This window comes from Sceloporus undulatus, chromosome 1 (assembly GCF_019175285.1).
Source record: "Sceloporus undulatus isolate JIND9_A2432 ecotype Alabama chromosome 1, SceUnd_v1.1, whole genome shotgun sequence".
Taxonomy (NCBI): domain Eukaryota; kingdom Metazoa; phylum Chordata; class Lepidosauria; order Squamata; family Phrynosomatidae; genus Sceloporus; species Sceloporus undulatus.
Window position 1 is genome coordinate 99671192 of NC_056522.1, and position 20048 is coordinate 99691239.

General features: G+C 40.3%; 1 protein-coding gene across 3 annotated transcripts in view; it reads left to right on the forward strand.

Annotated features, from left to right (window-relative positions):
* The first annotated feature begins 3070 nt into the window (after positions 1-3070).
* The window catches only part of ECHDC1 (ethylmalonyl-CoA decarboxylase 1), a 50121-nt gene continuing 33143 nt past the window's right edge, over positions 3071-20048 (forward strand). Inside the window, exons 1-2 of one of the 3 annotated variants that reach the window (XM_042453184.1) lie at positions 3201-3219; positions 13039-13139. Coding sequence is in view for 1 of the 3 variants with exons in the window: in XM_042453182.1 (XP_042309116.1) it covers positions 3105-3219 (115 nt within the window). In the remaining 2 variants the exon portion in view is untranslated. Of the gene's footprint in view, positions 3220-3286; positions 3541-13038; positions 13140-20048 lie in introns of those variants that run through there. The other 2 variants (XM_042453182.1, XM_042453192.1) reach the window with 2 other exon arrangements.

Here is a 20048-nt window from a genome sequence, read left to right on the forward strand (position 1 = left end):
TTTTTTTTTCTGAACAAGCCACAATCAAACTGGTTTCTGATTCTGGTTTGTTGTATAAACTGTGGTAAATGCTAACCACATTTGGGTTAAATAATACCATCTGATTGATTGAAAATGGAAGTAAATGCTTTCAGTCATCTCCCTATGGTTACGTACTACATAATAAGGGGATGTGACAGATTACACAGGCTTACGCCTCATTCATGTAGATCATGTAGAACTTAACTTTCTGAACCAGCTAATGGAAGTTAAGGTTAACAGAGTAATTTCAACTTCTGTGAGAAATACACTTTAAATTATGATACACAGATAATTTAGGGAGGAGAGAATGTTTGCAGGAAATATGAAAGCAGAAAAAATGGACCGTTTTATAAAATTAATCCATTGAGATAAAGTAATGCAACATTTTTCTATCTTACCTTAGGGGGGAAGTCTTTTTAATTATTATAAATGTCTTTAATCACTGTAATAGCACCACTGTAGCAGTAAACATTCTACTGTATGAAGTTGAGCTGTGATCAGATGTTCTCAGACTTGATTTTCAAAGTGTTAAAGTCATGTGCCATCTAGTGACCTTAGTGGAAACAGCAATGTTTTTTCTATATTTTAGGCATGAGGCATAAAAGATAAAAAAGAGCTTACTTGAAAAAAATTTATTACAAAATGTTTTTGTGGTACTCACCAAAAGAATTCACAATCTAAATTGGAAAAAGGATAAAGAAAAGGGACCATCTCATGCATCTTCTTATTCATTTCGCAACAGGGTTGAACACAGAATTTTCATGACTGTAGGTGACTCAAATTATATTTCTGCTGTTATACCGCATCAGTGAAGCCTAAGCAGCTAATATTTTGTTGGAATCCTTTTTATTAACACACAGCATGGAGGCCTCACTTCCGATATTCATAGGCTCATGAACAATGGATTGTTATCAATCCTCTCATAGTACTAAGCTAGCACAGAAACATACCGATGTGGTTGCCAGAACATTAACAAGTGCCTCCAGGAGGAGACAGTATAAGCCATTTCCAAGCTCATGCAATGCTTTACAACTGTGACTTTCACTTGTCCAGTTATGTCTGGGGGAAAACGAGGGGAAAATCTTGACAAACTATTCATTAGTGGATACATTTTATATTACAGTCTTCCTCTATTGAATGCTCTTCTCTTCTGCCTCACTTTATCCTCACAACCACACTGTAAGGTAGATCAGGGTGATAGACTGTGGAGTTTATCACATGGGAGGAATTTCTCCTAATTTTGAATGAAAAGAAAGTGGTATCAGAACACATTCACGTGAATTCACTAGTTCAGCGAATTTATGTGAATTCGAATTGTGTTCGAACTGACTTCCCATTGCCTGAAAATAGCTTGCCATTGCCTGAAATTGCGTGTGATCACCTCTCACGCAATAACGTGAAACCCCATGATTGTGTTCGGACTGCCATTGGATTATTCTTCCAATTTCCCTTGTCTGATAACGTCCTGTGACTGGCCCAAGGTCTCTTAATGAGTTTCTGGATTAGTGGAGATTAGAGAATGGATCTCCCGGGTTCCAATCCAACACACTTAAATGAATACAAACTATTTTTGCATTTTGAACTCTGTTTGCAGCAACTGAAGCAAGCCAGAGTCAAAGGGGGAAAAGTGGGAGTAAGAGTGAGAAATTGGAACATTTTAAAAGCAACTGAAAATGTGGGACACCAGAAGATTAACTGGGACTGTCCCTGTTCAAACAAGACAGTTAGTGGATGTGCAGTAAATGAATATAAAATGGAGAAACATTTAACTGAAAGAAGTGGCTCCTCTTCTGGTCTCTTTGGAAATTGCTATAGACCTATTGCTCACATTAGCCAGTTTAATAAATCTGAACACTGTTTCAGTCTTTGGCTGGCAGCCATGTACAAGTAGCCTATTGATCAGCAGAGGACTGTGTCTGTGAGCTCATAAAATTGACAGTTGATGTTAACAGCTGTATATTTTATTACATATTTAGAGTTGAAAGATGGGAGCACGCTGGATGAATTTCATCTCCTCTCAACTATCTGCTAGGGCAAGTGTTGGCTGAACACTCCAGAGGACAGGATCAAAATTCAAAATAACCTGAATAGACTAGAAAGCTGGGCCAAAGCTAACAAAATGAAATTCAACACAGAAATATAAGGTACTGCAATTAAGACGATAAAATGAAATGCACAGATATAGGATGGGGGACACCTGGCTGAACAAGACTACGTGTGAAAGGGATCGAGGAGTCCAAGTAGACCACAAGTTGAACATGAGTCAACAGAGTGATGCGGCAGCTAACAAGGCCAATGCGATTTTAGGTTGCATCAATAGAAGTATAGTGTTTACATCAAGGGAAGTAATAGTGCCACTCTATTTTGCCTTGGTCAGGCCCCACCTGGAATACTGTGTCCAGTTCTGGGCACTACAATTTAAAGGATGTGGAGAAACTGGAATGTGTCCAAAGGATGACGACTAAAATGGTGAAGGGTCTGGAAGCCATGTCCTATGAGGAACGACTTAGGAAGCTGGGGATGTTTAGCTTGGAAAAGAGAAGGTTAAGAGGTGATATGATCGCCCTGTTTAAATATTTGAAGGGATGTCACATTGAGGAGGGAGCTTGCTTGTTTTCTGCTGCTCCAGAGGCTAGGACCCGGAACAATGGATGCAAGCTCCAGGAAAAGAGATACATATAAATATACATAAGTATGTAAACACACACATGCGTACACACACATATACATACACACAAACATACACACACATACATATATATACACACACACACACACACACACACACATATATATATATATACATATACACACATGTATATATACACACATACATACACACACACATATCTATACATATGTATATAAACACACCCATATACATCCACAGAGCGTAGGCAAGGGATGCTGGCTGCTTTCCCCCTTTGCTCTGAGGGAAGTGAGGCGTGTCTGTGGCTCTAGTCTTCCACTTTCTCCCAGAGCAGCCAAGAAGAAGCACACACACACAACTCCCAGAATGCCATAGCCTTGCGCCAGACAAAAAGTTAAAGCGCTGCCAAACGGGGTTATTTCCTCCAGTGTGGATGCAGCCTGGGTTTCAGGGCAGGGCCTCCTCCTCAGAGCCACGGTTTCCTGGGGAAGGCATTCCTTGTAACACTGGCAGAGAGAGGCTGCTCTTTGGGGAGAGAGAGGGCTCAGGTTAGTCAGGCCGTTTGGCTCCCTTGCCCCCGGTGCCAGCCTCACAGCCGCCCCTTCCTCCTCCTCCTCCTCCTCCTCTGGGAAACGTGGCTGGCTGCATCCGCACTGCAGGAATAAACCCGCTCTGACGCCGCTTTAACTGCCGTGCCTCTCAGTGCTTCCAGGGAACCCTGTGATAGAGGCCTTTCCTGCAGATCAGCCTCCCTTCCACTGACACGGAGGGCTCCTGTCTGCCCCAAAAGATCTCTAGTCGCCTCAAATATGCCTTATCTCCACTCATTTTTAATTGCATATTGCTGTTATGTAATTATAATATTATAGGTACAATATATATTTATATTACATATCATTTTATATTGCTGCTGTTTTTTTATTTCTGCCTCATTTTTAATTTAGGGAGGGGGGTTGGTGTTATACATATAGTATGTATTTTATTGTTATTTTTGTGTTGTTGTAACCCACCTCGATCCGTAGGGAGAGGCAGGATATAAATAAACATTTATTATTTATTATTATTATTATTATTATTATTAGTTTTGTGAGAACCGACTGCAAGCCCCACAGTTCCACAGCATGGAGCCATGGCAGTTAAAGTGGTGTCAAACTGGATTATCTCTTTGGTGCGGATGCAGTCACAGCTGTCACAGTTTTCCCTTGCGGGCGTTGTCGATATATAAGTTGGATTCCTCTCCAGTATCCTGTAATTTAAATCCTCCCTTTTCATTTTGATTGTTTTTCTTTCTTGGCTTCTGCTAATCTTTTTGCTTTGTCTTCTGTATTGTTTCTGGAAGTTGTTGTTGTTGTTGTTATTGTGTGCCTGCAAGTTGCTTACTGACTCATGGCGAACCCTGTCAAGGGGTTTTCTCGGCAACTTGCTTCAGAGGGGATTTGCTGTGGCCATTGTGCCATCCTCTGAGGCTGAGAGAGTGCGACTTGCCCAAGGTCTCTCAGTGGGTTTCCATGGCCAAGCCAGGATTCGAACCCTAGTCTCCCAGTGTACTGTGTGTATTGTGTACCTTCAAGTCATTTCCCACCTATGGAGACCCTACGGCAAACCTGTCATGGGTTTTCTTGGCAAGATTTGTTCAGAGGGGGTTGCCATTGTTATCCTTTGAGGCTGAGAGAGTGTGACTTGACCCAGGTCGCCCAGTTGGTTTACACAGCCAAGCTGGAATCAAACCCTGCTCTCCAGAGTCATAGACCAACAGTTAAACCATTACACCACACTGGTTTGTTTCTGGAGTAGGCATTACTAATTACCATATATACTCGACTATAAGTTGACCTCATGTATAAGTCGAGGTTTTAGGGTCAAAATTATGGATTTTGATCTGACTCATGGATAAGTTGAGGGGAAAATGTAGTGGCATGTGACAAAGCATCTAAAGCAGTGATGGCAAATGTTTTAGAGACCGAGTGCCCAAACTGCAACCCAAAACCCACTATTCATCTCAAAGTGCCATGTCCATCTGGATTTCTAGTAACAAACCCTGGCAAACTGTGCTGGGGTGATGGCATGTGCGCCCACAGAAAAGGCTCTGAGTGCCACCTCTGGCACTCATGCCATAGTTTCGCCACCACTGATCTAAAGAATGAAGCAAAGGAAAACAGTGCCAAAGAACTTTAAAAATTCCAGCAAGCATCACTGTTTGTGATCACACTAAAGGCTGAATGGATGAGAGAATAGAAGGGGGTCAGTCTTTCCGAGACAGATTATGCTCTTGCCTTTCACCAGGGGATGGTTCCCTTTTTTATAGGCATTTTAAATGTAGTGCTTTATCATTTGTTTCCTATTTAATACAGAATGTCCTAATTTCACTGTATATGTTCTGATTTGGTGGAAAGGGTGTTACAAATAAACATTATTATAGTATTAAAATGCTTGGGCTCAGAAATGTTTTGGATTTTTTTGTTTATTTATTTATTTACTTTGGAATACCTGTACAGTGGGCCCTTGGTATCCACTGGGGTTTGATTCCAGTGGATACCAAAATCTGTGGATGCTGAAGTCCCAGTATACACACTAGATAGTAAAATGGTGTCCCTTATATAAAATGGCAGAAATCAAAGTTTGCTTTTGGGAATTTCTATATTTTAAAAATATTTAGGAGTTGTGGAAGCTTGAATATGTGGATAAAAAAATGTGTGGATAAGGAAAGCTGACCGTGTTTGCATATATGTACATTTTGGAGATGGGACTCAAGTCTACCCACAAAATTATAGGCTATACACATAGCCTGACGTTAATTCTCTACAATATTTTAAAATAATTTTGTGCTTGAAACAAAGTTTGTGTACACTGAAGCATCTGAAAGCAAAGGTGCCCTATCTCAGCCACCCAAGAAAAACATTTTGGTTTTTGGAGGATTTTGGAATTCCTGATATGGGAGACTCAGCCTGTACAACACTGTCCATAAAGAGCTTTCGATGACATATATGTGCTGGTCGCACATGTGCAGCATCCAGTTGACAGGGAATGGTGTTTTGCTCAGAGGAATCCTTTTGGGGGTTTGCTTTGATGCAAAATAAGCTCTGATTTGAAGGCTTTTATTCTTTCTCATTCCTGAAAGTCTTCGCCCCCACTGCAGTTTTCTGTGTTGCAGTGAGGCCTTTCCACAGTTATACCACTATGATTCCACTTTGGTGAGACAGTAATACCCTTCTCAAAACTGCCAGTCCCATTATTACATAGGATGTTGCCATGCCAGTTAAAGTGAAATCATAACAAAATTGTTATAGAGTTTGTATAGACTTCAAATAGAGTTTCAGGATCTGAAACCCTATAAGGTTTGGAGATAGTTGCAACGGCCCTCACTGTACAGTCTGATGTCTTACCCACCCACTCCAGTCACAGATAGCAGAGAGAAAGGTTCATCCTTGGAGGGAGTATTCTGACACCTGGAACAGCAAAAGGAAAGCAGATCAGTGATGTGGGGAGTTAGGAAGGGCTTTGGATCCAGAAACTCCAGATCCTTTTGTTTGCAATCTGCATATCTAAGTGGCTATGCAGACTGGCAGTTTGGGAAGAGTTGGGGGTGGAGTCAGGGCATAGCATCTACACGATGCATGTCCCAGCTCTGCCTCCAGGGCAATGTGACGCTGCGCAGTGTGTGGCGTCACGGTGCTCCTCTGGCACTGTGTCCGCAAGATGCAGCACTGAAGGAGCACTGCAAAGCTGCGACATTGTGGCTATCACGCCCTTTCCAGGGTGCAAAAAGGAGCCGTTTTTTGCAGCTCCTTTTTGCACCCTAGAAAGACTAGATCAGGACTGTGTCCCTATCACTGCAGGGAGTTACATCAGTTCTGTAGCTTGTGTAGTTCCCTTTGTTTTGCGTACATTTTTTGGAGCAGGGGAGAATTGGGCAGTACTGAGATTTGACTTTTGGAATGGTTGGGAACACAACTGGAATTGAAAGTTGGGAAGAAGACACAACTCTTTCCCTTCTTCAGCACTCTCAGTAAGATCCTGACAGGGCTTTGGATACTGTGGAATGTTTTGGAGCACTTCAGTCTTCAAATAGAATTTTTAATGTTCTTTGGAGTGTCCCTGCCTATTAAATTTTGTGAGAATTGACTGATTATATCACAGGGTCTTGTAGATTATGTTTCTTGAGTTTAGATAGCAACCCTAAGACTGATGAAGTGTAGTTAACTTTCTGTGTTGCTTGTTTTTGTGTGCTTTCATGTTGTTTTCAATTTATGGGGACTAACTAAAACCTGCAACAAATATGGAAAACAGAACAATGGCTCACATATTGGAAACGATCATTATATATTTGTATCCCCCCAAAAAGGAGGCACAAAAGAGTTCAGCAACTACAGAACCATTGCATTAATCTCCCATGCAAGCAAAATCATGCTAAAAATTCTGCAGCAAAGATGCTTGTCATATACGGAACGAGATATTCCAGAGATGCTAACAGGATTCAGGAAAGGAATAAGCACTAAGGATCAGAAATGATACCACACCACTAGCAGAAAAAATCAAACACATTAAACAATTACTAAAGAAAGTCAGAGAGGAAAGTGTCAAAGCATGTCTACAGCTGAACATTAAGAAAACAAAAATAATGACCACAGAGGAGTTAGAAACATTCAATTCAGATGACAAAGAAATTGAAATAGTTAAGGATTTCCCATAACTTGGCTCAACTGCAGTCAAGAAATCAGAAGAAGACTAGGATTGGCAAGGGTAGCTATGAAAGAACCAAACAAGATGTTAAAGTGCAAAGATATGAAACTGAACACCAAAATTAAGATAGTCCAAGCCATTGATAGTCTAGCTCCATGTATGGATGTAATTTCTGTACAGTGAATAAAGCTAATAGAAAATCAAAACATTTGAAATGTGGTGCTAGCAAAGCGTGCTGAGGATACCGTGGATGGCCCAAAAATCAAACAAATGGATCCTAGAAGAGATCAAGCCTGAACTCTCCCTGGAAACCAAGATGACTAAATTAAGGCTGTCATACTTTGGACATGAGAAGACATGACTCACTAGAAAAGACAATGAACTAGGAAAGGTAGGGAGGAGTAGAAAGAGGAAGACCACATACTACATGGATAGACTCAATCAAGGAGTTCATGTCTGAGAGCCTACATGACCTGAGCAGAGCAGTTGAGGACAGGGGGGCTTGGAAGTGTCTCAAGAAGTCACCATGAGTTGAAGTCAACTCAAAGGCAGCAATCAACAACAACAAAGGTGAACCAATTACTGGGTTTATATGTTCGGAGAAAGTTTGCCTTTTTCTTCCTCTGAGGGTGAAAGAGTATGATTTGCTGAAGTGTGCTTCCATGCCTGAATGGGGATTCAGACCCTGGTCTTTAGAGCTGTTGTTCAACTCAAACCACTACGTCATACTGGTTTCCTTGACTCTCTCTTGACTTTTATTTTAAGTAAACATTATAAGTAAACACACATATGTTTGTACTGCTACTGATCTGTAGATATTTGCTTGTGAACTGTTTTCTTCTAATCACCTGCTCTTTGTGGTGAGCACTACAGTTTGATATGTTTGGAGATCTGGAGGATTGAAGATTGTGGATTAGATAGCTTTGAGATCCCTTTCATTGTGTTCTGTTGAGCTATGATATACTGGGAATAAGGAGAGTTGGCACCTATTCCTTAATTTAAATGAAGAAATATTTGGTAGCCTCTTTTTTCTTTCATTCTATATGTGCATGTTTATGTGGAATGTTACTTGGGAGTAAGTATAGATGCTATTACTTCCTACGTTGCTTCACTGGTGATCTGTTAACTTCTTGTTCTCTTATTGATTAGTTTTAAAGTAATTAAAGTTGATGGAATGGAAAAAAGATTTTCTTCAAGCATATCCTGAGGCTGCTACCCAAATTTATCTCCCTAAAGCTTAACATATAAAGAGTTGACAGTGAAATGCCAGTGTGGGGTGTGAGCTGAATTCTAAAGAATGTTAGGCAAAAAAGATTCTAATTGTAAATTTTATTGCCAAACTGACTACCAGTTTAATGCATATATCATTGATTATTTCCAAATTTGCAATGCTATGAATGTCTGTTTGCTCCTTGTAAATCATCACAGCTTGAAATGCAGCCACATTTGTAAATACTGGGGTGGAGGTTTGACACACCTGTCTAGGTAAAAATTATGTTTTAAAGCAGAACAAATTACAACCTCCCTCCATGAGATTTGGGTAAGGCTGTTTGTTATTCATAGCAGCAGTTCAATGAACTATGCAAGCACAAATATGTAACTAAAAATGGTTTTCTGGCTTGGTATGAGTTACTTTATCTTCAAGAAACAGCTTTTTCTAAGATCATGAGAAGTGTGCAATCAGGCAGTGTGTGGAAGCTACCTCCCAAGATCTTGTCAGACTCCAGTTCCCATCATCTCCCACCCTTTGCTATGCTAGCTGGGGCAGATGGGAACAGCCCTCCAGCAGCATCTGGAGGGCTATACATTTGCAATTGCTACCTCTATGCCAGGCAGTGTGAATGATCTTAGAAAGTCCAGCTTGATAAGTTTAGTTGTCATGTTAGCAATGGTGACTGGCAAGAGATGTTCAAAATACTAAATAGTCGGCAGAGGGGGAGGAGGGGAAGAACTGAAGAAAAAAAGTCCAGTGGTTTTATTTTTCAAGATCTAAGATTGTAATTTAAAGATGCACACAAAGGTATATGGTCTTAGTTTGGAAAAAAGTAGCATGGAGATGACAGGTATAGTGGAAGACAGTCACCTGGTTAGAAAAGCTGCTTTTGCTCATGTCTGTATTATGGGACTCATGGAGTGTGTGTATGTGTGTACATGTGTGTCAGAGAGAGAGAGAGATATTTGCTTTGTGTTTTTCTATGTTGGAAGATTTCAGTTTGTAATAAAGAAATATTTAAATTCTTTTCTTTCTCTTGTAATGTTATTATCTCTATGTTCATCAAAGCAGAAGACAATTTAACAGTTTAATGCAAGAGCTGTATGCATGGTAGCTGTGGCACTTTGAGTGTTCCTTTTTCTTTTTCGGAAAAACTAAGGCTAATATTTTTTTAAAAACTTTAATTATATATATATTTTTGAAACCTCGGTACAAAATAATTATTTACCTATATCACTTGTGCTGTTTCATTTTGAGTAGCCAATCGATGTTAACTATAAAATTGAGATCATTTGAAGAGAGGTGCTTTGATAAAGATTTGATCAGTCTGCTTTGATGTACATTTAAAATATATTTGGAAACCAGAAAGTCAATAACTATAAGAATTTATTTTTATTTTTTCAAGAGAAGCATCTGTTTCACCTTTGAGATATCTTGCTACATTCACAAGCAAAAATAGTGAAATTTGAGTATAATTAGGAGCTTATACAGACTTATACTCAATTTCAATCCATTATATGGTCTCTGTTGGCTCATTATGTGAGCTGTTTGTCCATGTGCTAATTCCCTCCTTTTCTTTGTCTTCTTCCCTCTGTAATTTGCATCTTTCCTTGCAACCACACTCTGAACCCCTCCCATGCATGTTGACAATAAAAACTAAATATGAAAACAAGCCAAATGGCCACATGCATGGGGGGGCATGATTAGCAATAGCATTTAGATTTCTATACTACTTCATAGTGAACTATGCACTCTCTTAAGTGGTTTACACTTTGTCAGTCAATTGCCCCCAACAAGCTAGGTACTCATTTTACCAAACTACAAAAGGATGGAAGGCTGAGCCCTGGGATCGAACTCAAAACCTTGTGGCTGCAGTATCAGCATTTAATCACTGTGCCAACATTTTTTTTCCCCAAAAGGAAGCTTGGTCACTTATAGTTAGGCTGATCATATGTACTGTTTTAAACAGGACAGTACTTTTAAAATATATTTCCAGGCCATTCCATCGTTTTAATATACTGGTAAATGTCAATTTTGTCCCGGTTTCAAGAAAAATGCTCTGTTAATGCTGTGGCCTGAGAATATGTAGGAGATAGGAGATGAAGTTTTTGGCAGCACTGATGCCATGATTGTCTTGCATGGCTCATGACGTGACAAAAGATTCTAGGTTGCCATCTTGTGGATCTTTTTCTGTCCCTCTAGATCAGGTAGGGGAGTATGTGACTATGCAAATGTTGCTTTACAGCTCCACCAATCCCTTACCATTTGCTGCATGATGGGGAGTTGTAGTCAAAACTGTCAGGGATGATGGGAGTTGTAGCTCTTCACCTCTGGCTCTAACTCACCACCTTGTTATACAGTGGTTAATGCTTTTCTTCCAAAGCAGTAGAGTTTCAGAGAATAGGCTGAAGACCCTGACAAACTCTCCAAGCCTTCTCACTCTTCTTCCTGAGAAGTCTCCAAACTTCTCCAGGATCCTGCTGGCTCTTGTATCTTCACTCAAGACACCAGACAACTCAGTAGTCTTATATAAAAGATCTACTTTATTCTACTATATACAAATACTCTATGCCCTCACAATCTCTACAATCTCCAATACTCCAAAATACTCCAAACTACTCCACAAAATACATTGGCAATCATAGCAATTATTATAGTTATTGTTAAACACCACCCACTTAGTCAGTTTCCACCCAGTGGGCGTGTACACTCATTTTGATTGGTTCACATAGTTCAACCCATACTTAACAATTTCATCATTTCACCTTGTACACTTAATGAATCTCAGGTGTTTTCAATTGTACACTCTATAATTCTGTCCTTGGGCATTCAAGCCTTCTAAATTACATTAGCTTTTACACCTGTGTGGCTTCTTAATTGCTCTTGCTTAGTCACTGTGACTTTCACATAAATGTTTTATTTCTTCTACTGTATGTCCCATGTTGCATTTTCCTTAACAAAAACACGTTAGAAATTTTAAGCTGTGATGTTCTGTGTATGAGATATTGGCCTTGTTTAATTAATTAAAAGTAGGTGAGGTGGGAGTACATGTACATTCAGTATTAAATAGTCACTATAGCTTTAGTTTGTTAAAAATAAATATATTCCGCAGCAAGCAACAGGAAATAAGTAGTGTGTGCTTATGCAGCAGGCCCAGCACAGTGTAACCAATGACTAGTTTGTCCCTGCTCTTAGAAGGGAGGTCAGAGGGCTATTTCATAGAATCGTAGAATTGGAAGAGACCGCAAGGGCCATCCAGTCCAACCCCCTGCCATGCAGGAAACCCAAATCAAAGCATCCCTGACAGATGGCCATCCAGCCTCTGCTTAAAGACCTCCAAGAAAGGAGACTCCACTACACTCCGAGGGAGGGAGAAAGTCTCCATTCCCTCTCCTGGTGACTACAGACCTTGTTGTGGTCCATCATGTTGCCCACCTCTGGTTTAAAAGCTCAGATGCACCAAGACCTGAGGTGACTATGGCTTCTCTGATTCCGTGGGACAAGAGCTTATATTTCCAGAATAATATAAAAGATCTACAGGTGTAACTCTGCTGTGGCTCCCCACACACCACCCCCAGGACATAAGGTTTCTCTGCAATAAATCCCCTGAATTGCTATTCTGAGGCTGGTGGAAAGTATGGGAAGAGGATCAGAGAAGAGTATGGCCATGCCCCATAGCCTGGTGAAGACCAATGGCATCTTTCACTAAGAGATTCTGGTATCTTGGTGAATGATGTCATTGTTCTGCCTCTGGCTTCGAGGCACTGGCAGACACTTTTCCATCTCCACCCCAGCCATGTCATGGAATGGTAATTTGAGGGAGCTATCATCACATAAAAACAAAAAACACCATGAGCCCTTGGGAACTTTGATCATTTCAGAGGGTGGAAGAGAATGCCATCTACTGCAATTACCAAAAATAAATATATGCAGACGTACAATAGACTTGTGTTTCTTTATGTCGCTAACAGGATGTTGGGTCATATAGCAAGACAGAAGCAGAGCCTGAAAAAGTTATTGTGGAGGGCTTTAATTCTCAGAACCCCTCAACCCGCCAGCCTATTGGCAAGACTGGGAAGGAGTATGACCTCCACCAATATGGTTTACTCCATAGAGAGCAACTTCTGGACAACCTTTTAAAGACTGGTGCTATGTCTTTATGTGTATAAATGGGCCTTTAGCAGAAGATACAGAAGATAAAGATGCCTTTAGCAGAAGATATCAAGATGGTAAAAAGAAATGTAATAAAAATTAAATCAGAAATCAGTGTGGACATTGGTAGAAGATGAAATATACCTTACAGAACAGACATTCTCTGTACATTCAGGGAATGGGCAAGGGGCAGGTTCAGCGAGGCAGCAACTGGTTCCAGTCTTGTGCACATGCAGTAGAATATCTGTAGGAAACAATGCATCTGAGGAAGTAGACTGAAGTCTACAAAAGCTAATTTTGCCAATTTCTTTCTTTCTTTCAGTTAGTCTCAAAGGTGCTACAAGATCTCTCCATGTACTGTAGGAAACAATGTGCTTGAAAGCTCAGTTTAGCAAAGGACAGAAGCTGCCACTGAAAATGCAGGTATCACTTCCTCCCCACCTTGCATACAAAACGTGCACATTTCTTCCATGCCTATGGCACAAGAGTAGCTATGCAAGCATTTGCCCCTGTAAAACTACAGTAATCACAGGACAGTACGTGGGCTCCATACTTGTAAGAGGATATGCCCATGGTTTCTGCCACTGCAGAAACTAGTAGGTCAAATGTGTTAGTGATAGCTGAAATAATTTTCATCTTCATACAAGACTGCCTAGTTCTAAAAGGAGAGAAGAGGATCTCTTTGCATGGGTGTAATGTATCTGATTGGTGCAATGTATTAGGTGGTCATCTGTGACTGCCATTAGAAATTATAATGAAAATATATGGAGAGTTGTCCTGTGTCATAGAATCATAGAGTTGGAAGAGACCTCAAAGGTCATCTAGTCCAAGCCCCTGCCATGCAGGAATGTCATCTGGCCCTTGTCATCTCAGTAACCACCCAAAGATGATATGGCTACTAACTATTTTATTTCTTAAATTTAGAAATCATAGCTAATATTTTGTGCAGTGTACAGTGCTTTACCCAGAGAAATATCAGAAAGTGCCAACTCTCCCCATTACAATAATAAAACAAGTGGGTATTTTATTACAGTAGTCTGGAAATTTCTCTAAAAGTGGGTTAAAGTGCTATGAGCACTTTCCACCCATTCTTAAAGTGTAGATTTAGCAGGATTTGGGGAGCTAGCCTAGTGTAGTGGTTTGAGTATTGGACTACAACTCTGGAGATGAGGGATCAAATCCCTGCTCAGCCATGGAAACCCACTGTGTGACCTTGGGTAGGTCACACTCTCTCAGCCTGAGAAGAAGGCAATAGCAAACCTCCTCTGAACAAATCTTGCCAGGAAAACCCCATTATAGGTTCATCTTCAGGTTGCCATAAGTTGGAAATGACTTGAAGGCATGCAACAGTAAGAACAGCAACCTATTATCATTGGCTTTATATTCAACTGCATTTCCTCCTTTGTTTTCCTGATGCCTAGACCAGGGGTAAGCAAAGTGCAATGAGCCACATCCAACCTCAAGGGCTCCCCAGAGGTCAAAATATATTTTGGAACAAGAAAAAAAACTTCTGTCCACAATGCCCCCAAATGATTTCTGATGGTGCAGAGAGCACCCTCCAAGGGTCAAAACAAAATTCTGTGAAAATTTTCTAAAACCTTTTTGCACCTCAAAATGTGCCCTTTTTCTGACTGTACATTTGGGAGCTACAAGGAGGAGGGAGAAAAGTTCTGCCACAGTGAGAGCTTTTGTTTTATAGCAGAATTACTTGACTGCTCTTGCTGGTATGACCTCTACATAATGCAGGGCAATAAAATCTTTTATTGTTTGCCATAAAGCTGATCTGTAATTAAAAAATGTGCATCTCAGGCTGTTCACCTGGTACAGATGGAAACTACTTTTATCTTACCCTTTATAACTACTGGTAGTATAGGTAACAGCTCCCAGTGATAGGAAATTCCTGGCAAGACTGATTTTGTTACAAGTTGTTTCAAATTAAGTGGTCTACACTGCTGGTTACTTTCATAGGATTTCAGCTCTTGGACGTCAGTTCTTCATCCACCATCCTATATAGCAGCATTTGGCCATATATCAGGTTAAAAAACAAAACAAAACAAAACAAAAAAAAACCCAACACAATTATAATTAAAAAAAGCATTTGAAAATCTACCCAAGGATAGACTGGAGCAACCTTTTTGAAATGGTCTAAGGCCTTCCTGGTTTTTTTTCTAATTTGGTATAAAGGTTAAGTTAGGTAAAATATCTCTTGTCAATTTAGCACCTGTTTTTGAATTTTATTGATTTTAAGTCATCCTGTGTGTGCTTTGCTTTTCAATGTATTGTTTGTCAACTATTTCAAGCTTTTCTGATAAATTCAGTATTAATTTTATAGGTACGATTGTAGTTGTAAAGGAAAGACAGTGTGCAGTATTGCTGGTTAAATTCTGCTGAGATGTTGCTAATAATAATAATAATAATAATAATAATAATAATAATAATTAATAGATCCCCCCTCAGATTAATTGCTGTGGGCTAGGGGCAGAATGAGGGGGAGATAAATAATAATAATAATAATAGGTTTTATTTATATACCGTCCAATCACTGGGAATCCGAGCGGTTTACAACAGAGGGGATAATAGACAGTTATAGATTTTTCAAAGGTTATGCAGTCTTTGCCAAGAGTATGAATCAACCATTGTGGTTCATCTACTCCATCTTATACCTGCTTTTAAAAAAAAGTTAAAAGAATGCTCCATAGTAAAAAAGTTATTTATAAATATTAGAAATACATGTTAGTGGATAAAAAGGAAAATTGTATTTAACTGAAGGACTTTGCACATTTATGTAATAATATTGATGCAAATAGGGGTGACTGTATGTTCACAAACAGGTGTGTGTGTGAGGGAGAGAGAGACACACTATGCTTTTGGTTTCCTTTTGTGCTTTTAACATGAGCTTTTAACCACCATCATATGAACAAAATCTGAGACTGTAATCCTGTAATTACTAAGATGTTGGCTCCATTGAACTGAATGAAATTTATTTCTTTGTGTATAATAGAACTGCAAATCTCTTGATGGCATGTTTTGCCCCTAAAGCTAGACAGAAAACTCCAAGTGCTAGCTACTGAAGCAGTGTGCAGCTGTTCCAGCTTTCGCTCTTTAATGGATTTTCTTCTTCTGGTTAAAAAAAATGGAGAGAAATCACTGGAGACTAAATGGAGAAAAATATTGTCTGGACCCCTTGTAAAATTCCATGTAAAATAAAAGGCTTATTTTAGAAGCGCCCTGCTCTCTCTCTCTCTCTCTCTCTCTCTGTGTGTGTGTTTAAAAAGTTCATAGTCTACAAAAGCCATCCCTTCTTGATGTGTGAGTCTGTGGGGATGTTCCCACTAGGGGAAACCCCGCGTTCTGAATCGAATCCAAGGAGTGGCGTTCATATTAGGATCCGATTTAAACCTAGAACGGTTCTAGAGCAACCCGCAATCGTCCCCACTACAAATCGAATCGTAGAGCGGGATAAAAATTTGAATCGAGTTTTCGTCTTTTAACGCGCGTTAAAAAAACACTAGGGTCCGACCTACGTTTTTCCATTGATTCGAGTTAGGAACCGGAGTATTTAAATAGGAACGACAGCCTTTGAATCGGGTTGGATGGATGGGAGGAGCGGACTGCGGTGGGGGCTGTCCTTGGGGGAGTTGCCCTTTCTGTCCCCATCCGTCGTGGCTGTCGCCATTTTTGCTTCCCTCACCCCTTTGTTCGCTGTGGTCTTTCAATAAGAGATAAGGATTATTTTTATTTTTTATTTTAATGGTTTACAGGCACTTAATCTCTTCAGCGCTTTAAGCGCCTGCATCTGCAAAGGACTACAAGGCTTCCTCCGGTGGATTGCAACCTCCTCTCTGTGTGGGGAGAGCCCATTTCTAACGGAGGAGAGGCAGGAAGGGAAGCCTCCTCTCGAAGAGGCTTTCCCTGCCCGCTTGGCATCTGATCTCGCCCAGACAGGGAAGGGGCGAGGAGGCATCTGATCTCGCCCAGACAGGGAAGGGCTCTGATCAATGGGGGGGGAATAGAGCCTTTTCCCTCTCTTCTCAAACGGAATCTGCCTTCCCTCTGGAAAGAGCTTGGGTTTCCTACTAAATTCGCTTTGCCAGAAGCCTCCCCCATTGATTTCTGGGCTCTGTGAAGGGATTCTCCCTGGCTGTCTTGGGAGACATGAAGAGGGGATGCTGTCATGCAAAACCTATCCCATAGTTCCTCTGGAAAGAGCTTGGGTTTCCTACCTAAATTCGGCTTGCCAGAAGCCTCCCCCATTGATCTCTGGGCTCTGTGAAGGGATTCTCCCTGGCTGTCTTGGGAGACATGAAGAGGGGATGCTGTCATGCAAAACCTATCCCATAGTTCCTCTGGAAAGAGCTTGGGTTTCCTACTAAATTCGCTTTGCCAGAAGCCTCCCCCATTGATCTCTGGGCTCTGTGAAGGGATTCTCCCTGGCTGTCTTGGGAGACATGAAGAAAACCTATCCCATAGTTCCTCTGGCAAGAGCTTGGGTTTCCTACTAAATTCGGAGGGAAAATGAATATAAGGCTGACAGCGCTTATGACGTTTGAACATTTAAGCGCCTTGATTGGTTCATTTTAAAAAAAAACCGCCAAAAATACATCATTTCACAAACGGTCAATGAAATGGAAATGCTGACGAAAGTTAAATCGCTTCCAAATAATCCGGGTTAACGTTACGTCATTCTGACGTACTATTGATTGACAGCTCCAAATAAGGTATGGAAGAGAAGAATCGCTTTATTTAAACACCGATTTCATGCCAAGTAGGAATGCTTGCAGGTAAAAACTTCGATTTAAATAACCAGATGGGAACGAAGAATAACGCGTTTCGGAACGCGAGATAACACCAGGGTTATTTTGAATCGGTTTTATTAAAAACGTTGTATTTTAAATCGTTTCAAATATTAAGTGGGAACACCCCCTGTATCTTCTTCCACCCCAAGGGTTGTGGTAAGAGCTGTAGACCTGGTTGGTGAAGGCAGAACTTCTATGTTGGATAAAAGGGACAAAATACATTACAGTATATCTGTATAGATTGGAAAACCTTTCATTTACAATAAAGTGAAAGAGAGAACATCTCCAAACTTGCAGTGACTAAAAAAATGAGAGGAAACTAGGCATGGGAAATATGCAAGTTAGCAGTAAAGCAAAACAGTAAAGAGCTCAGATGCAATTTTGGTAATGAATACTCTCTACATTCCCCTTTTTCTTCTTATTTAGCTTAGGCAAAACATGTGTTGTTTGGAGATTAAGCTGAATGAAACAAATTACAGTTTAGTGTTTGTTTGTCTAGAAGTGGAAGGTTTGTGTTTTCTATACTACCATAGAGAATGTAAAGTCATAGTTTTGCTAGATTTTAATGCAGTTGCTATGAATGACAATTAAAAAAAACATTTTCAGGGTAGGATGAGTTGGCGAAGTAAAATCCAAAGTACAACACATGGTGATGCCTTTATTGGGCCAGTCACAAGGCAAATCACAAAATACATTGTGCTAGCTCACTGGCTTCTTTGTCATACAAAGATATGAAAAATAAAGAGCAAAGTGATGGTGATGCAGTCATGGTGGGCCTGCATCTTGTTCAGTGTTGCCAATTTCTGGTGAATTCCTCAGAATCCAGGGAATTTAATTAACGTCTTTCTGGGGATTTTGACTGAATAATAATAATAATAGTAATAATAATAAATATTGGGGAATTCCAGGGACTTTGGTGAAACATTCCAGGGAATATCTTCGAGGTTTGTTGGCAACACTGATCCTGTTTGAGAAGTTTGCTTAAGTTGGTGTTTAATGCAGGTTGATGCAGGCAGAGGCCATAACCCTTCTTGGCCTTAAGGGGTCTGAGAACAATAGCAGTAAAAGCCAGGCAATAAAATTTCTGTTTCCAAGGGACTCCCTTTGAGAGCTAGGCTGCCTCTGTCCTGTGTGATGTAACTTCTAGCACTCAGATATTTTACGATGTTAATTCAGGAAGTAAAGCTGTGAAACAGAGAGATATACACTTCATTATACAAAGCACCGTAGCTGTGATTCCGTTCTGAGGGGGAAACATCAGTCAAGATTTCATATTTCTGTAATAAAGAGTTCCTCTCCCATCTCCCACAGCTCTAGCATGCGTCTTCCATCTATCCTCTTTTGTTGTAGTGCTTTGTTGTGGCTGGGATCCAACACTGTTTAACAGCATATAAAATAGTAGGGAAGGAAGATGTAGAGCAGGGGCAAGGAAAGTGTGGCCTTTCAGATGTTCTTGGATTCTGGCTCCCATCATCCCTCACTGATTGCCATGTGTGCTGGATTGATGGTCTTTAGAGTCCAAGGAGGGCTTTGGGCTGCTTGCCTCTGGTAGTAAGCCTCACTTTATGCTGGGGGCATAACCTGAAGGAATGCTGAATTTTACCTATATAACAAACCTCAAAACATATTTCTATGTTTTTGGTGTTCATTTATTTATGAAGTTCTACACTGAGCATTATTTATTTATTTAAAAGATCTTTTCAGGGCAGCTTTCAATCAATAAAAGTGTTTTAAAACAGGAAACAATAAATGAAACAACAGTGAGAAAAAACTTAAAACACACACAGAAGGTTCAGAGTTGCTCTTCCAAGTTTGTCCTTTTTTTATTGCAGGAAGTCCTCTGCTGCAGCATTCCAGATAAATGCTTAAATCCAACTCTGCTGAATATCTTCCATGAAGGAGAATCTACCACCTTCTAAGACTCTCTCTTTTACTCTTGAAAACCTTATGACCTGAGGGGGCTCTGTGAAAATCTCTTTTATAATATTTTCTTTTTAATCAGGTTCTGCTCTTTGGACAAGAAAAAATTGCTCCTGATCCATACCAACAGTGTCAGGAAATGACATTGGTGTGGCCACTAGGGGGAGCTGTTGTGCAGATAATTTACAGTTCCAGTGGCAGCTAATGTGGCAGCATTCAAACAGGGCATCATCGGAATGTTGATGCAACTGTCAACTGTCAGTTCTCAACTGTCACTGAGAGACAGTTGGTGCCCGAGTGTGGGCTGTGTCTGTTACTGAGAGGCAGTGAGATGGTTGTGTGTTAATGTGGCTGCCTCAGAGGTTGTGTTATTGTTGGTTGGTGTAAATAGTGTGTATTAGAGACAGATGTCCAATACACTGTGTATATCTATGTTGTAAATACTGCAAAGGAAGATTAAAGCCCTTGTTTAGAGTGAAGACTTGTAAGAGTCATTATTAGTTGAAGACATCTTCACAGATTCCTTCTTCTTGGCGTCCTGTCGACGTGGTTGAACTCTGCAGGTGGTCGTGGTGGACACTGCGCATCATTTCCATAGGTCCCAACAAAGGTTATG